The 15717-nt window shown below is 43.9% G+C and overlaps 1 protein-coding gene across 2 annotated transcripts in view; it reads right to left on the reverse strand.

Annotated features, from left to right (window-relative positions):
* Positions 1 to 1302: 1302 nt before the first annotated feature.
* Positions 1303 to 15717, reverse strand: part of Srbd1 (S1 RNA binding domain 1) — a 167431-nt gene continuing 153016 nt past the window's right edge. For both annotated transcript variants that reach the window (XM_055619222.1, XM_055619215.1), the window contains exons 20-21: positions 4913 to 5097; positions 1303 to 2124 (exon numbers count right to left, since the gene is read on the reverse strand). In XM_055619222.1, coding sequence (XP_055475197.1) covers positions 1835 to 2124; positions 4913 to 5097 — 475 coding nt within the window. In that variant the 3' untranslated portion in view covers positions 1303 to 1834. The remainder of the gene's footprint in view (positions 2125 to 4912; positions 5098 to 15717) is intronic.

Here is a 15717-nt window from a genome sequence, read left to right on the forward strand (position 1 = left end):
CTCTCTCTCTCTCTCTCTCTCTCTCTCTCTCTCTCTCTCTCACACACACACACACACACACACACACACACAAAAACACCTCTGTGGAGTCCATTGTTCATTATCTGTTAGTCAACTACTCCTGAACATGAGGCAAACTGATTTTCCCTCTTCGTAAACCACCCGCTGTGAACTGAATTCCATTTGAACTCACTCATTTGAGGACATCATTCAGTAACTTTCTTGTCCTCTGTATCAAATGTCTGTTTTCATTTTTACACAGTACTTATTTTCTCGAGAAATACATATAGAAACTCTCTTGGCTCCATTTCACCTTCTAGCCATTATGCTATTTCTCCCTCCTCTATAGGCAAACTCTACAAAATTGTTTATAGTCACTGTCTCCAACCTAACTCCACCTCTTAAACCCACATCAATAAGAATTGCAAGGATGAATGAGATATGGTCTATATTCTCCCAAGTTGGGCTTCACACACACACTGCCCTAGCCCTCCTCACGCTCATAGCACACAGCTGCTCAGGCTCCTCCATCCAAAGCACCCAGGAGGAGGCGCTCCTTCCTGAGAGCACCCTGGGATGTCACCAGGCACCTATCTACACACCATGAACCAGAGAACCTTGGGAAGAATGAGTAGGAAGACCAACTCAAAATAACATTAACATTCACTGTCAGGTGAAGACCAGTAAGAAGCAGAAAGAGCACACGGGGAATGAAACTGCCAGGCAAACAGGACTTCAAAGACACCTGTGTATGCTGGTTAGAAGTTAGAGAATAGAAAGTCAGCAGGCAGAACTGTCATGAGATACACTACTTCCTGACTATTACCATTGGGTGATCACATGTTCCAAACAGCATCCTGAGGACAAAAAGCAGCTGCACTGAGATATCTGCAAAGTTCATGGGTGCTTACTTACAAATTAGGGATTTTTCCCAAGACAAACAGACTGGGCTAGCCACACTTTAGTGTCCCCCCTCCACACATTACCCATGGACTGTCAGGCCCTTAGCCACATAGGCTTTACTGGGTCAACATCAGAGTGGCAGTGGTCAGTGTGGGCTCTACTTACCTGATTTGACCCTGAATTGTCATGTAACACTTATTTCTCCCTGAACAAGAACAGAGAGTCAGGGTTACTTCCTCCACTGTCCCTGGCCCCTCTTACCTGAGAAAGCATGCTCTCTATGAGCTACTGTGTCAAGAAAGTCATTTCTTGAAATGTCTAGAATCTCCCCTTTTCTCCAAGCCATCTTCAATTCAGTGTGGATTCTAGCATTCACTCAATAAACACAGCAAACCAAAGTCACTAGCCAGTCCTTTATTGTAGGGGTCAATACATATGTTCTAGGGAACACATGAAATCATTCACTTGAGAGTCATAGATACATGATAATCTCTTTCACTGGTATATTTTTACTTGGTTTGGTAAGGGAAAACAATGATTATTACAAAAATTATGAATTATGAACAAAAGTCCTAATAACAACTCAACAAAAATGGCAGGATTAAAGTCTGCCAGTGTCAATGTGTCAACCAACACCGCGCACTTCAAATAAAGAAGACACACGACCTGGGTCCAAGGCAGAAGAAGATGGCAGGCAGGAGTGAAGCACCTGCTATGAAGAGGGCAGTCAATGAGGAAGATAAAAGTGCTGCTCTCACAGCACATGAGCACGCCCATTAGTTTTTTTCTGCAGGGGAAGTCAGGATAGTGTGACAAGCACTTCTGCCTAGGCTTCCCTCTCAGCCAGTGTCAGGTTCCCTAAGCTTCTGGCTTGTCACGGTCAGGCTGTAGAACTGAGGGGCACACTGGTGCTTGGCCTTCAGTGGGGCACTCACAGCACCCGGAGGAGGTCCAGCGAAATCCTGGACCGGGGGATGTCAATGTTGAGGACCTTCACTTCCACTCTTTCCCCAGGGCCTAGGCCCAGGCTCCTCCTCTTCTTTGTTTTGGATAGCTTTGCTTCTGTTATGTTTCGGATGGGAATCAGCCCCGACTTTCCCACTCCAATATTCACAAAAACTCCAAACAGAGTGGCATTCTCCACTTTACCTGTAAGAACTGTCCCAACCTGCAGATCTTCCAGACACACTATGCTTCTCTTGAAGTCAGGTTTATCAAAATCTATGAGGGAAGAGTAGAAACTTTAGTGTAACCAAGAAGGCACTATACTTAGAGGGCTGATGTTCACTGTGCATTGATTGATATGGAAGCCCAGATCAATATTGCTCTTTGAGTGAAGAGATAAAGAAGCTAAGGACAGAAGCCTGTCTTGAGAAAAAATACATCCTGGGACAAACAGTTCTCTCAGATGATTCAAGACAAACCTCTCAAACATTTTCTTTTCTCTGAATTCAGCCTCACTAAGGCGAAGATGAGCTCTGCCTGGGAGGATTTGGTCTAGCGGTCTCACTTTCTGCCCTGTAAAGAGCAGAGTCTATCTTTGCTCAGGGACTACACTAGACTAAATCACAAAAGCTCAGAAAGTAAGAACCCTCTGCAGAGAGAGGGGAGCTGGCTTCCAGTGTCTGGATTCTTAAATTGTTTCAAGGTGGTAAAGTTCCACTAGCTTTTGGACAAATGCGGGTGAAGTCAAATGCCTTCTCTCTACTTCTTCCCACAAACTGGGAAGTCAGGAATCAATTCTTTCTGCTTCAAACTCATTTAGTCAGAATGTATAGATTCCCCATTAAATATGGCTCAGAAACACATACAGCCAGAGCTGGTCTTCCCTCTCTTCCTCTGCTTAAGCTGTCTGTTTACTGACTCCTGTCGTTAACTCATGGCCAGCTGCTCTGCTGGGCTCGCCATCTCAGGATCTTTACAGCCCTTTCCTGGCCCATCCCAGTATACGTATTTCTGATCACTGAGGCTAAAAACTGAGCACAAAGCAGGCCAAGGGTCACTATGGCTTTAGATAAAATAAAACAACAAAGGTTCTATGTGAGAGTGAGATGAGGAGTTTACACGGGGCTGTAAGTTATCCGTGGCCTGCATTCACCCCTAGGGCTCAGCTCCCCGCTCTGGGATCACTGACTGTTGACTCTAATAACAAAGAACACATTCTAGCTTGGATCTCTTTTCCTTAGACCTCATTCTCCCCCATCCAATCCAGTTCCTTTTCCTCCACAGCTGTTGGCTTCACCCTGACGACTTGTTGAAGCTATCCTTTACATTTGTACTAACAACCGGTCACTTTTCTTTCCCTCCCCAGTGCAACCACCTTAAGACCAGGATCTTTGAGAAACCAAGCTCCCCCACTCCTACAAAACAAGACCAAGCTCCATAAACCCCAAACCTCACTGCCCTCATTAAATACACCAGCATGGGAACTGACACTGGGATTCCACCTGATGCTCAATTCCAAGGCAGGAACCTCCGGTAATTAGAGCCACACAGGGTGAGACCATGTCAAAATGAAGTGAAACTAGGGTGCCCAGGGCAGAGGCAGGATGGTCTCCAGGCCTATGTGGTGGTTTCATGCTTAGAAATCTCTCCCTCTCCTTTCCTTGTAGAAATCCAGCTGCTGCCAATACCCAAGGAGCTCTAATCAGCTGCTCGGCTTAGCTTTGCATGAAAACCAGAGTCAGGAACCACTCAGCATGTTCCCCAAGACAGCCTGGGCCATTGAGAAATCAGAAATCCTCCATAAAGTATGAAAATTTTAACACTTCAAGAGCCAAGGCAGCACATACAATTAGGCCACTGTCATCAGCTTGCTCTTAATTAAGGAAACTAACTTGCAAGGAGAGCTTTCATAAAAAGAACTTGACTATGAGAAACAGAATGTTGAGTATAAGGAAAGAATATGGCCGTAAGACAGGAAATGCTTTGGAGAAAATAGAGAAAAGAGATGCAATACAAATACTCTAATATGCAAATGCCCAAAGCAAAGTACTGCCTACTGACCTTACCTCCAAAGTATGATTCATCTGCCTCTCCCTTTGGGAGTATGTTGTGACATAACTATGGCAGAAATTAGTTGTAGAGTCTGCTTACGGAGAGCTGTTTGACATTGTGCCTGTCACCCTGGAAAGCCCAGGTCCCTGTGCACCCTGCGTAACACAAGGCTCATAGAAGAGGGCCCACTGCTTAGCTGGTTTAACTGTTAACCCAGGTGCCTTTGTTTGAGTTCCGCATGTAGCTGAGCTAATGGAGCAATCAACAGCATGACAGAAAAATAAAGATGGACAGGAAAATCCAGTTCTGATCACCTGTAGCTAAAGCGGCTTTGTCAACAATCCAGTGCAGTGCCCAGGCACATTACCAACCCACCCTGCATAAGAGACACTGATCTGAGAGTCCCTGCAAGAGACAGCCATGGCATCTCGCGGCTTCTCACATTTCTGGCACCAGTCTTACTCTGTATTTTATTTTCTCCAGCTGCAATTCTGTCTCAGCAGGTCACTGCTCTCAACAACTATGACTACTGCACTTCCTACTCCCCCTACCTGCACAGAAAGACAATCATCACAGAGGTATTATCTTATTTGCTCAGTGTGCTCAGCAACATGGAATCCAGAAATCTGGAAGGCTGTAATTTAGGAAGAAGATTCACTTTTTGGTGTGAATGGAAACCTTTACCTTCTGCCTCTTCAGATATAAAGACAGTTTACAGGAGACACAGGGAGAGCAAGGCCTCTGTGCATACAGTGGCACAGCATGGCACGGCACAGCACAGCATATTTGCTGGTGTATTGCCAAATAAACATGGACAAGGAGTCAGAAGTCCTGCTTCGAGTACTGATGCTAGATAGAAATTGGATTGACTGTGAAGGATGAGCCGACCCTCAGCTCTGTCATGCAGAGTATGAGAGAATCTGTTCTGCTCCTGGCCTCTAGCAGTTCTGAGGACCAAAGGCGATGATGGCAGCTCCATGAAGGTGTGGGCTACAATTCAAGCTCAACTTACCTGTTCGGAAGTCAAAGCTTTCGGGCTGGCTCAGACCGTCTATGATGACCTGTAAGGTTTGTGCGGTTGTCTGCAACCTTTCTGCAGTTTTCTCTATGCCTTCTTTTCCAAGATATAAATTTATTTTTTGTTGCATTTCAGGCTTTCCAATCTCACGTAGTGTCCCTCCAATGAATGACAAAAACCTTCATTAGGAAGAAAAGCCCAACATTTATCAGTAATACTACTTTTTACATTTCCTTACATAGGTCATCTTCAAATTCTCTTACCCCACGTAAGAGCGAACAAGTCTCTACTGAGAGTCCACTGTAAGCTCCATGCTGCAGTAAGTGGTTTAGCTAAGGGGCACATGGGCAAGGGGAGGAGGTGGATTGAAGCTCTGTGCTAATTTTCAAGGACAGCACCTGCTTAGAGTTGGCCTGGGAACATTTTACACTATGCTGTTCGTGACAGTTTAGTGTAAAATGCATATTTTCTATGTAAGGCTATCTTTATTTATCTCATGTTTCCTATAGTTTTCAGTTAGGAGAACATTTAAATTTAGTTTAATGGTCAAACACAATTTATTGATGGTATGTGCCAGGCACTGCCAGCTTCTGACACTTGGCTTGGGATCCCTATCTTTTCTGTATGTATATATATGCCTGTGGCCTGTGATGGGAGAGTGACCTGCCACTGCCAGTCCCAATGACATAAATGCCACTTAGCTACACATAAGGGAAACTGCATAAAAAGCACGGAGCATTCAACAAGAAAGTAAATCCCAGAGGGCAGCTAGGGGTGGGTGTGTCAGTAGTAGCATGAATAGAAGAACCTGGGTACACCCCATAGCAACAGAACACTGTAAAACAGGGTATGTTTTATAGTTATTTTTTTTTCCAAAAGGATTAGTAAAACCGCAAGGCTACAATCTAAAGTTGGATGCTCCGTATATACTCTATACACCACAATAGCTGTGATGTTTCACCTTTGCCATGCTTGCTCTCCCCCTCCCCCACTTGCTTGCACAGATGCTGCCCAGTTACTGAGCTGAGGTAAATCCATAACAACACAAAACAACAAATTACAGTTAAGATGCAGTTCGCTCCAATTTCATGTGAGTTCCGGGCCATGGCTCCCTTTCTTGACATTCCTTTCCTGGGTATTTTTCTACATCATTAAGTTCCATTTCCTATGATTAATAGCACTTTAAAAATGTCAACACAGTAATCAGACAGATAGTGATACTAACGCCCTCACATTCTTTCCTCTAAGAATGCCTCTTGAATACAGGAAGGGAAAAAGGAAACTGCTGGAGGTTTGTCTCTGCAGCCATCCCACGTGGCAGGCAACTGCACCACGCAGGATGGTTGCTGGCCATTCCCAGTCTTTGTGTGTACTGTGCTCAAGCAGAGCAGACATCTTCAGGGACACTCGGGGGCTGACAGTCTCATGGCTGGTGGGGAAAGGCTTCTCCCTCACATTTAACTAGGGTATTGCTTGAGTTCAAATGTGCAACCCTTCTACATTTCTAGAGCCACAGTTTTGATTTTTAGCATCCGACAAATTCTTCTGAGGATACGTTTTAGCCAGCAGTCTAAGAAGACAAGAGTGATGCTTACGTCCTTCTTTGGAAATATGCATCATCCAAATGGGAGGCCAGGGAGAACTGACTCCTCAGTCTGTGGCTACGGCTTCCCTAGAAGGGGAGAGGCAGCAAGCATGTGTCTGTGCTGACTGGTGGACCGCAGCACAGTGGGCTAGTGACAGGGCCCAGCTGCTGAAGCTCTGACTGACAAGAGCAGATGACACAAGGCAGTGTCTGCTCACAACTCACTTCCTTACACAACTTTATCAATGAACCCTGCTCCTTTGACAGCTTTTTCTGGTACTCACTGACTTGGCTTTACTTGTGTGCAACTGATTACTATGAAAAACACCTTCCATATCCTCCATACTCTGGCTCACATCCATTTGTCAATTAGTTGATTTGTTTATTAGCTGGCGATGTGTTAATTAGCCTAAAATTAGTGGTCTTTTGGAATACACATATATTTTAAAATTTGTAACCTTGAATATACATATATATATATGTATATATATATATATGTATATATATATATATATATATACATATATATATATGTATATTCAAGGTTATAAAACTATAACCTTGAATAGCATCTAGCAATTAGTAAAGCTATGGCAAGAAACTTCCCAAAGCACCTAGTCAGCAGGTCCCTTGGGGTCTTAAGATTGTACTGTACATACGTATGCACACACACATACTCACTTGAGGTGTTAGCTGCCACACAAGCATTTCCTTATTATAAGTATCTGCTTATAGTGACTGCAGATCTCAGAAGAAAGTCGGTCTGTTTAACCTGGGAGTGTATTTCATATATTATTTTCATCCTCTCAGAAGCCTAAGGGGCAGTAGCCACTGAAATCAATAAGAAAGCACCACGTCTGCTTCCAGCTAATGCTCTGTATTGATCAACCCTATTTTTAAATAATGAAGGAACAAAGTTAAATAGTTTTTTGATTTTGAAAACTTTCTTAAAGCTAACCAGGTCACAGAAAAAGCCAACAGAAGACAGAGCAACTGGGAAGAGAAGTGGAGCCAGCACTAGGAGGCTCTGCCCCTGACTGGGTCCCAGAGACATTTGGCAGTCCTGATAGGAGATGCTTCCTGCTCAAGCCGCTCCATAGACCTGGCTTCTTAAATAGCACAGGAAAAGTAGTCCCCAGATTCTAAACTTCCCAACATAAAGAACTTCCTAGCTCCAAAGCACAAAAAGAAAGCACACATTTTAAGAAGCTTGGGGCCCATAATGATAACTATATACCATGCACTGTGCTAGCTGCATATTCTCATTTAATCACAACAGCCTTAAGAAGGAGAAAACAAAAATTGAGGGAGGTTTAGTAGCCTGTCCAAGGCCACAGAACTATTCCCATTCACTGGCATTTTACATCAACCACACAGGTGTCCATGCCACTGACACATGTAAAATTACTGTTGTATTTGCAGAGACAGAAAACACAATGTGGTGGGTAGTACTGCGCTAACACAATTTAATGGCAGACCACTTCCCAACATCAGGCAGTTCACACCAAGTACATTCCACGAAGAACTTACTATGCATAAGCTTTTAGGTGGACAGTTCTCAGAGTCAATGCATTATTAAACCATAGTCTCGTTTTCTCTACTGTCTCTGGAAGGCTTTTTCCGTTTGCTAAGGACTGCTGTTGGAGCTGCTGTTTTTATTTAATATGTAATTTCATCCATCTTACTTAAAGTAAGAAAGTAGCATAAATGCAACAAATGAGCACATCATGTTCTTTTAGCACACATCTGCACGGAGTTAAAACAGAGCTTGCAGCACAGACCATGCTTACTGCTCAAATGCAAAGCTACACAAGCTAACACCGCTCATGTTTTCAAGAAACGCTTGCTACAAAGGCTGGGTCTCTCTCCACGAAGAAAAAGAAAAGTCTTTGCAAAACTTTCCCCCAAAGAGTAAGGAATTCTCCAGATTTGTAGGACTTTGGAAATGGCCATTCAGATTTACGTAATCATTTCCAGCCCAGGGATTTAGGAGCTGAGGGGTTTGTTACAGAGAGCAACATGGCCCCTGCAGAGCTCAGAACCTCTGTGATACAACACCCTTACTTTACAAAGCGCACACAGGGTTTACAACCCATGGAGAGTGCCATGCTACCACAGCACAGTCTACAGCTCTCAGACACTTTCACAGTTGCTCCATTTTATCTATTCCTTTTATAGGAATTTTGTCAACAAGTACAAAATTAAACCCAAGAGCACAGCCATTCTGGAAATGAAAGGAGAACAGAGAGAGTAGGTCACAACCGCCAGTTTATGGAGAAATTCAGTGACATAGGCAGATTTAGCTTTTAAACTGGGGTTGTGTGTGAAACGATGGGGCGCTGACCAACAATGGTTTGCTCCTCTAAAAAACCCCAGATACTGTGCATAGTTTCAAATCTATCACTGTAGAAAGTTGAGAAGAAACTTGAACTCAATGTGACAAAAGATAAGAGCCTGCTGTGCCTCTGCCCAGTCTGCTGTATCCAGGCACGAAGCATACAGTGAGTTTAGCCTGGCTTGATGGAGAGGGTGCCATCTTGACCCTATCAGCTAGCTGTCTTGTGATCACGTCAGGTGAGACATGGGAACTGCACTTTCCTCATTACTAAGACCCTTCCAAGCTTCTCCGGGGTAAACCGACACAGACCTGGGCCAAAATTCTTAAGAATCTGGGCTGGTAAAACCCACCAAGCAAGTATAATCACAACTAAAGTGTGTTTGTGGAAGGCCCCAGAGCTACCAACTGTTCCACAGAAGCAGAAGATAACAGAGTGCTAATGAAAACGGTATTTAAGTGGCTTTTCTTAGCATTTAATCAACCACAGAAAGAACAGAGAACTCTCCATCAGAATGCACAGCCAACTACTGAAACGTGTAATGGAGCCTGCTCTGATGGCTCTCACACCCTGCCCTGGAAGCACAGTTTTAAACAGTGTGAAATGAGGCAGCATGAGGCACTTGTAGAGTAATTTTGTGGCGCCATTTGGAACGTCTTCAGAATGTCTCCTGTGTCAGTGAGTAGCAGAAAGTCACCAAGAACCAAGAAGCTGCCAAGGATGGAGGAATGCAGGCTTCTCTTGAGCACTGGGCTGTCATTTGTTTTCACCTTCGCAGACTGGTAGATGCTCCCTTCTGTTTATGGGCCAGTTAGACAATGCTCAGACTCACTGCCTGTCCTAGTAACTGCAGTAGAACCTGTCCTCAGGAGCTGCTTCGTTAACACTTCACATTCCTTAGCACTTCAGCACAGAGAATTAACTTTGCTTAAAAAGAAGAGCCAGTTAAATGCCTTCACGTGCCTTCTGAAGTTCAATCAGGATGATCGGACAGTTAAAGAAAGTTGAAGATGACACTCACAGTTTAACCAAAACATTGAAGACTGGTGAGGCAGTAATCAATGCGATTAACAGCAGTTATCACTCATTCGTGAATAGCTTGCTCTGAGCCTCATACTGTATGAGTATTGCAGTTTAACACTAATTTAAAAGCAATACACACGCACACACTCATGCACACAGCAATACCACAATTGATGTATAAATATCCAGACTCTTCTTGTCTTAATAACTGCCTTACAAAAACTTTACAAGTGTTTTAAGGAAATCCATTTTTTCACAATTTTAAAGAAAGTACTCCACTCTCCCCCACACAAGAGAGCCCAGTGAGTGTGTCGGGGGGCAGGATGACAGCTTCCCCTGTTTGATCACCTCCTTTCTATGTTCTCAAATACACAGGCACTACCTCAAATAATGAGGATTTGCTAAAATCAAAGCCTTGTGACAAAGGGATGTGACAAAATGCTGAGGCCAATTAAAAATACACCAGAAAAGCTTGCTTCACTTTCTTTCACACATTTCTTTTGTGTGGAGGGAGACTACACTGGGAAAGCAAAGCCTTGGTCTTGAACACTCTATCAGAGGACCGGAGGAAGACCAGGCCAGAGATCACTTCACTTCTGCCTGTCTTCTTAGAGGCAGGGTGTCTGTTCAGATGGACACATACCCTCAAAGTACTCCATAAATCATGCATTTCAGTCTCTGGAGGATCTTACTGTAGACATAGCTTTACACACACGAGACTCAAACCCCGAGAGACTGAGTGACGGCCAGACTGAAGTAAAACTTACAGTCCCTCACATCTTCATCCATGCCTCACCCCTTACTTTAGAGGAGCGTCAGTGCAGACACAAGATTGAGACTGCAGATAAAATTTGGCACCCAGAACTACTGTCTGGGAGCAATTTATTATTATTTTTTAAACCAAATTTGAAAGAAAGAAACTTTGGCTCTTTTTGAGTTACTGAGTAAGGGTTGGACAAAATTAAGTTAGTGGTTTCAAAGGCTGCAGCCTCTATATAGTTCAAAAACACTGTGTTTAGAATTAATATAATTTAATTTACTGCCTGTAAAGCCATAATGTGGATTAGTGCCTGTGACTATTTGAAAGAGGAGGGTAAATAAAGCAATACTATTCAGAAGCACACAGGCAGCTGACAGAAGGAATGGCCGAAGCAAGCCACTCTAGTGCTACTTGGAACAAGCCCAAGTGACAGGGGAAAACGCCTAAGAAACAGATTTCGTACCACAGGGCCAATCATCAATGGTGTTCCTCTCCAAAGACTAGCAGAGGCTTACTGACATCCACCATTTCAGCAAGCCTCCTGCCTTCTGAATGGTTGGGGAACACTGTGTTAGAGTGGGGATGTGAGGTTGAAACAGCTCATTTATGATGACACAGAATCAGAAGACAAGCAGAGACCCAAGGCCATAGCCAGCTGGGAGCAGGAAGGAGAGATAACAGGAGATAGAATCAATACCTTCCCGAGTGTTAGCCTCTAGGGTGAAGGGTCTAAACTTGAGCAAAAGCGGACAAGGAGAAGGACAGACAAGTGCTCATACAATGGAAGATTCTAAAGCCAGCACACTTCCACGGCTGGCCGGCAGCTTCTCTGTTCTCTTCCACGGGGTATATAGGTTGTTCTATGGTAGAAGGTAGAGAAACCAGCATTCTCAGGAGCTGGTATTAATGTGAATTGGGAATGCTAAATGTGCAAATGCATCCAGCTCACAGAGTAGTACAGGAACCAGCACCACCTTGGAGAAAGTATTGTGCCTTCCCATGCCTTTTTCTATAGCTTAACTGACAGCACCTTCCTGATGACAGTAAAAATAACAGTGATCATACAGTCACTACCATGTCCCAGGAGCTGAGTATACAACATGCATTTACTTACCCAGGCCCATCGTGTCAGTACTATTTTATTTAGTTAAATGGACAAGAACACTAAGGCCAGGGAAATTCAAAACCATTCTCAGGTCAAACATCCAGGATCTGAACCCAGCAGAGATCTGAACTTCCTAGGGCTCCCCCCTAGTTCTGTCAGGAGCCTGATGTAGGCTGTGCTGGAACAATGGAATGTTCCCATCATGGCCTGGCCATCCAATTCTTCAGCAGTCAGATTCTCTTTCATCATTTCCTCCTTTTGTGATGACACTTTTGATATGCTGAGTATAATTTCCTGGGAACTACTGTGAGACATTTAGATTCAGTAATTATTATTTATTCTTGACTAAGCTTCCCAGCCTGCCCTCTCTGGGGACCTGTGTTTCCACCTTTCCAGGGCTGGAATTACAGGCTGGTCATTGTGCCCACCCAGAATTTACTTGGTTCTGGAGATGCAGACTCTGACCCTCACTCTTGTGTGGCAAGCACTGTGCCCACTGAATCATCTCCAGACCTCCTGTTTGCTTTCCTCACAAAGAGTAACTTAAACACCCTGTATTACAGTTGCTTGTTAGTTAGAAGCTTCATTCCTAGCTGGGCACAACTTGGTGTACCTGAAACCTCTCTATACAGTTCTGAAAGAGATGCCCTTGCTCAGGGTGTTCAGTGCTGGGGGTTTGTCTTCTGCCTCACCTAGGGCAGGACCTCCAAAGAATTTTCCCAGATGTCCTATTGCTAATCCATAGGCGCCAGTCAGAATCTTCTACGCATCAGATGATTCAGTCTACTTTGGGTCTTAAAAACCCAACATAACTTCTCAATCAATCAAAAGTCAACAATGCTTGGTTTTGTACAGAAGCTCCTCCGCCTTCTGCCAAGCTTCTGGGTCTATTGTCTTAGATCTGAATTCTAAATTTACGGTTGTGGATGCTCTCAAAATACAGTTTGCTGCATGGACTGCAAGAGCCTGTTCTACAGGCGGATCTGAGGTAATAAGGGAACTTCCATAGCTCTATTATTTCAGCACTGAGCTGATAGAACTACTCTTTGAGATCTGCTTGCCAGGCACATGACAAGAGCACCATATACCTTACTCCCACTATGCTGTCTTTAAAAACTCTCCCTAATGGCCCGAATGGAAATAGCATATACTTTATCCAAGTGCTGAGTGAGTCATGACATGAAATTTCCTGGCATTTTTCAACTTAAGCCGAGAGCACACGGCACTGGCGCTTGACTATCTACCAGCAGTGCATCGAATTCTTGACACAGTGCGCTCCGGGTGAGTGCCAGGTCTCATGTGATGCAAAGGGCGCAGCAGAACCTGCAGCCCAGACCTCCCTCCTCTCCTAAGTCAAGGGGAAATCAGATACGTGCTGGGCCCCTAGACAAACCAAAATGGTAAGACAAAGGGAGAGGAGGCATGAAACACACTCTTGACGGGCATGCCTCCACTGTCACACAGCGACAGTATCCCACACAGTGAAACCACCCACATGTGGATATGGAAGCATTTCTCCACAAGAAATGCAGGAGGAAATGCCCATGACCTTCCTCTGCCTGTCAATTCTGTAAACTCTGAGAGGGCCCTGGGAGCAGACACAGTGCTCTGGGAAGATGCACGGGGACTCTGTTTGGAGGGCTGAAACCTTTTCGGCACACTGGGATTCTCAAAGAGGTACTTAGTTGGTATGGGGTTGGAGCAAGCATGCCAGGAAAGGATGACCCGTGTGTTCTAGCAATGACTAAGCTTGTACAGAAAAAAACTGTTGGAAGCAAAGCTAAACATTTCACGTTGTCCTGTGAAATGTCATTCCATGTGGTTTCTTTTCCTCAGTGTTCCCTTTCATTCTCTCTGTCATTTTTCCTGATCAGTCTTTGCAGGGCGCTGTGGATACAGTGTTGAGCCAGATTCTGATAGTCTCTAGCCAACTAGAACTTACAGCCTACAATAACTAATGTTTAATTTAATTGCTACCAGCCTAACAAATCTGATGCCAACTTTTCAGATGCATTATTTATGTTATGGGTTCAAGAAAATTTGTAAGGGGTCACAACTTTAACTAAGCTAATATATTGTGTCTTTTGGGGGGGCATGCAAGTCTATTGTGAATATGCAAGATCAATATAATGTGATTAATGACAAATTTTAAATCTAATCCTACTTTTCTTGATTTTATGTGAAATGAGTCTTTCTTAAGTTCTCTGAGCTCTAGGATCAGCTCAGTAGTTTTGTCTTTAAAGACTTATTTTTGTTTGCTTTACATTTACATGCATGTGCTGTGCATGGTGACCACTGAGGTCAAAAGATCCCCTGGAGCTGGAGTTACACATGGTTGTAGTCACCTGATATGGGTATTGGGAACTGAACTTGAGTTCTCTGGAAGAGCAGCAAGTGCTGTTAATCACAGAGCATCATCTCTCCAGCCCTGTTTTTGTTTTGTTTTGTTTTGTTTTGGTTTGGTTTTGTTTTGTTTTTCTAATGGTTCGAACATTTACCATATGAATTTTGTTACTCATCATCTGGGATGTGTAGCACACTGTGGCAGGGTGTGTAGAACCGAGGTGATCCACATTCTCAAGAAGCCTACCAAAGCAGGGGGATGAAACATTCTCAGATACTAGACTAGAGGTCAATAATTAGTAAGTGTTCATTGTGAAGCTCAAAGGTATCTCTATCATACTTGATAAGAGCCATCTCACAAGATCAATTTCTAAACGTTAATACTGAGAAGCTAAAAGATGAACTGAAATCATCTGATAAAGAGGGTTGCAGTTGAAGCAAGATTTCAGGAAAGATCAGCATTTTACTTTAAACACACTAGACAGTGCTGCGGAGGCAGCTGGATGAGCTTAGGAGCGGTGCATGGTGATGGTCTTGAGAGCCCTGAGAATGAAGGCATCACAGGGCAGTACCGACTCCAGCTTTTCAGCTTCTCACTTTGGCACCTCTTCTAACAGGGACTCTCTTAAACTCTGTCCTCCACAGAGTCCCTGGTGTTCATGTTCATAGCGTTTTTGTCATCCATAATTTGTTACTGTATTTCATGCAATCTGTCAGTGAAGCATATAGGTCTATTCTCAAAATACACAGTTGGAATGAACACCCGGCTCAGCGTGGCTGCTGCTGAGTATCAGAGCCCTCTCTTGACTTGGACTATTGCAATGGTCTGACCGATCGCCCTGCTTCTTTTCCTCCCTTACACAGCAGACAACGGCAGCCTTCTCACATGTCTGTCACATAATGTTTCCCTACAGCTCCACACTCAGCTGTGGTTCTCACTGAATGTTAAGACCATATCCTTCTGAGAGCCTGCAGTTGGTGGTGTCAAACATGGCAGAATGGATAAGTGGTTTAAGGATGCTTTTGAGGGCACCAGTTGAGAAAGTGATCTCAAAAGAGGAATTAGGACAGAAAACTAAGAGAGAAAAAGGAGTAAGAATTAGAGGCAAACAGTTCTAAGACATTTGGCGATGAAATGGAGGCACACTGGGCTACAAGTTCTAGGGAGAAGACAATTAAAAGCCATTTGCTGCTTTTAGCTCTCAGAAAGTAGGGAGCCCCTGGATTATAGCAATAAGAAGTCTGTCGGCTAAACCAGTAAGAAAGGTGGAGGAGACATTAAATACAGAGGCACTCCTAGAATTTCAAAAAGCTAACATACATTATTCATCTAGCTACCACTTCCTTCCTTTCCAGGAAAAACAGTAAGGACACAGGCATCAAGACAACAGTCAGAGTCCTCAACAGTGGCATGGAAGAAACAAAGTGGAAACAGAGTCCAGAAACAGGGTGGCTAGGAGAAGACAGGGAAGAATGTAGAAAGACCAGGTTACAGCTAAAGGAAGGCAATAGTGGGGGAAGTCTGAAGTTCTTCAGTGAGAAAAGAGGTGAAGTCACCCTGCAAGTGTGAGAGAAACTGGAAACAAGGTAAAAGAATACAAAAGACAGTGTGCAAGGGGCTGAAGGAATGTTGGTTTTCACGTTCTA

The sequence above is a fragment of the Psammomys obesus genome, unplaced genomic scaffold (genome assembly GCF_907164565.1).
Source record: "Psammomys obesus unplaced genomic scaffold, mPsaObe1.curated_primary_1811, whole genome shotgun sequence".
NCBI lineage: Eukaryota > Metazoa > Chordata > Mammalia > Rodentia > Muridae > Psammomys > Psammomys obesus.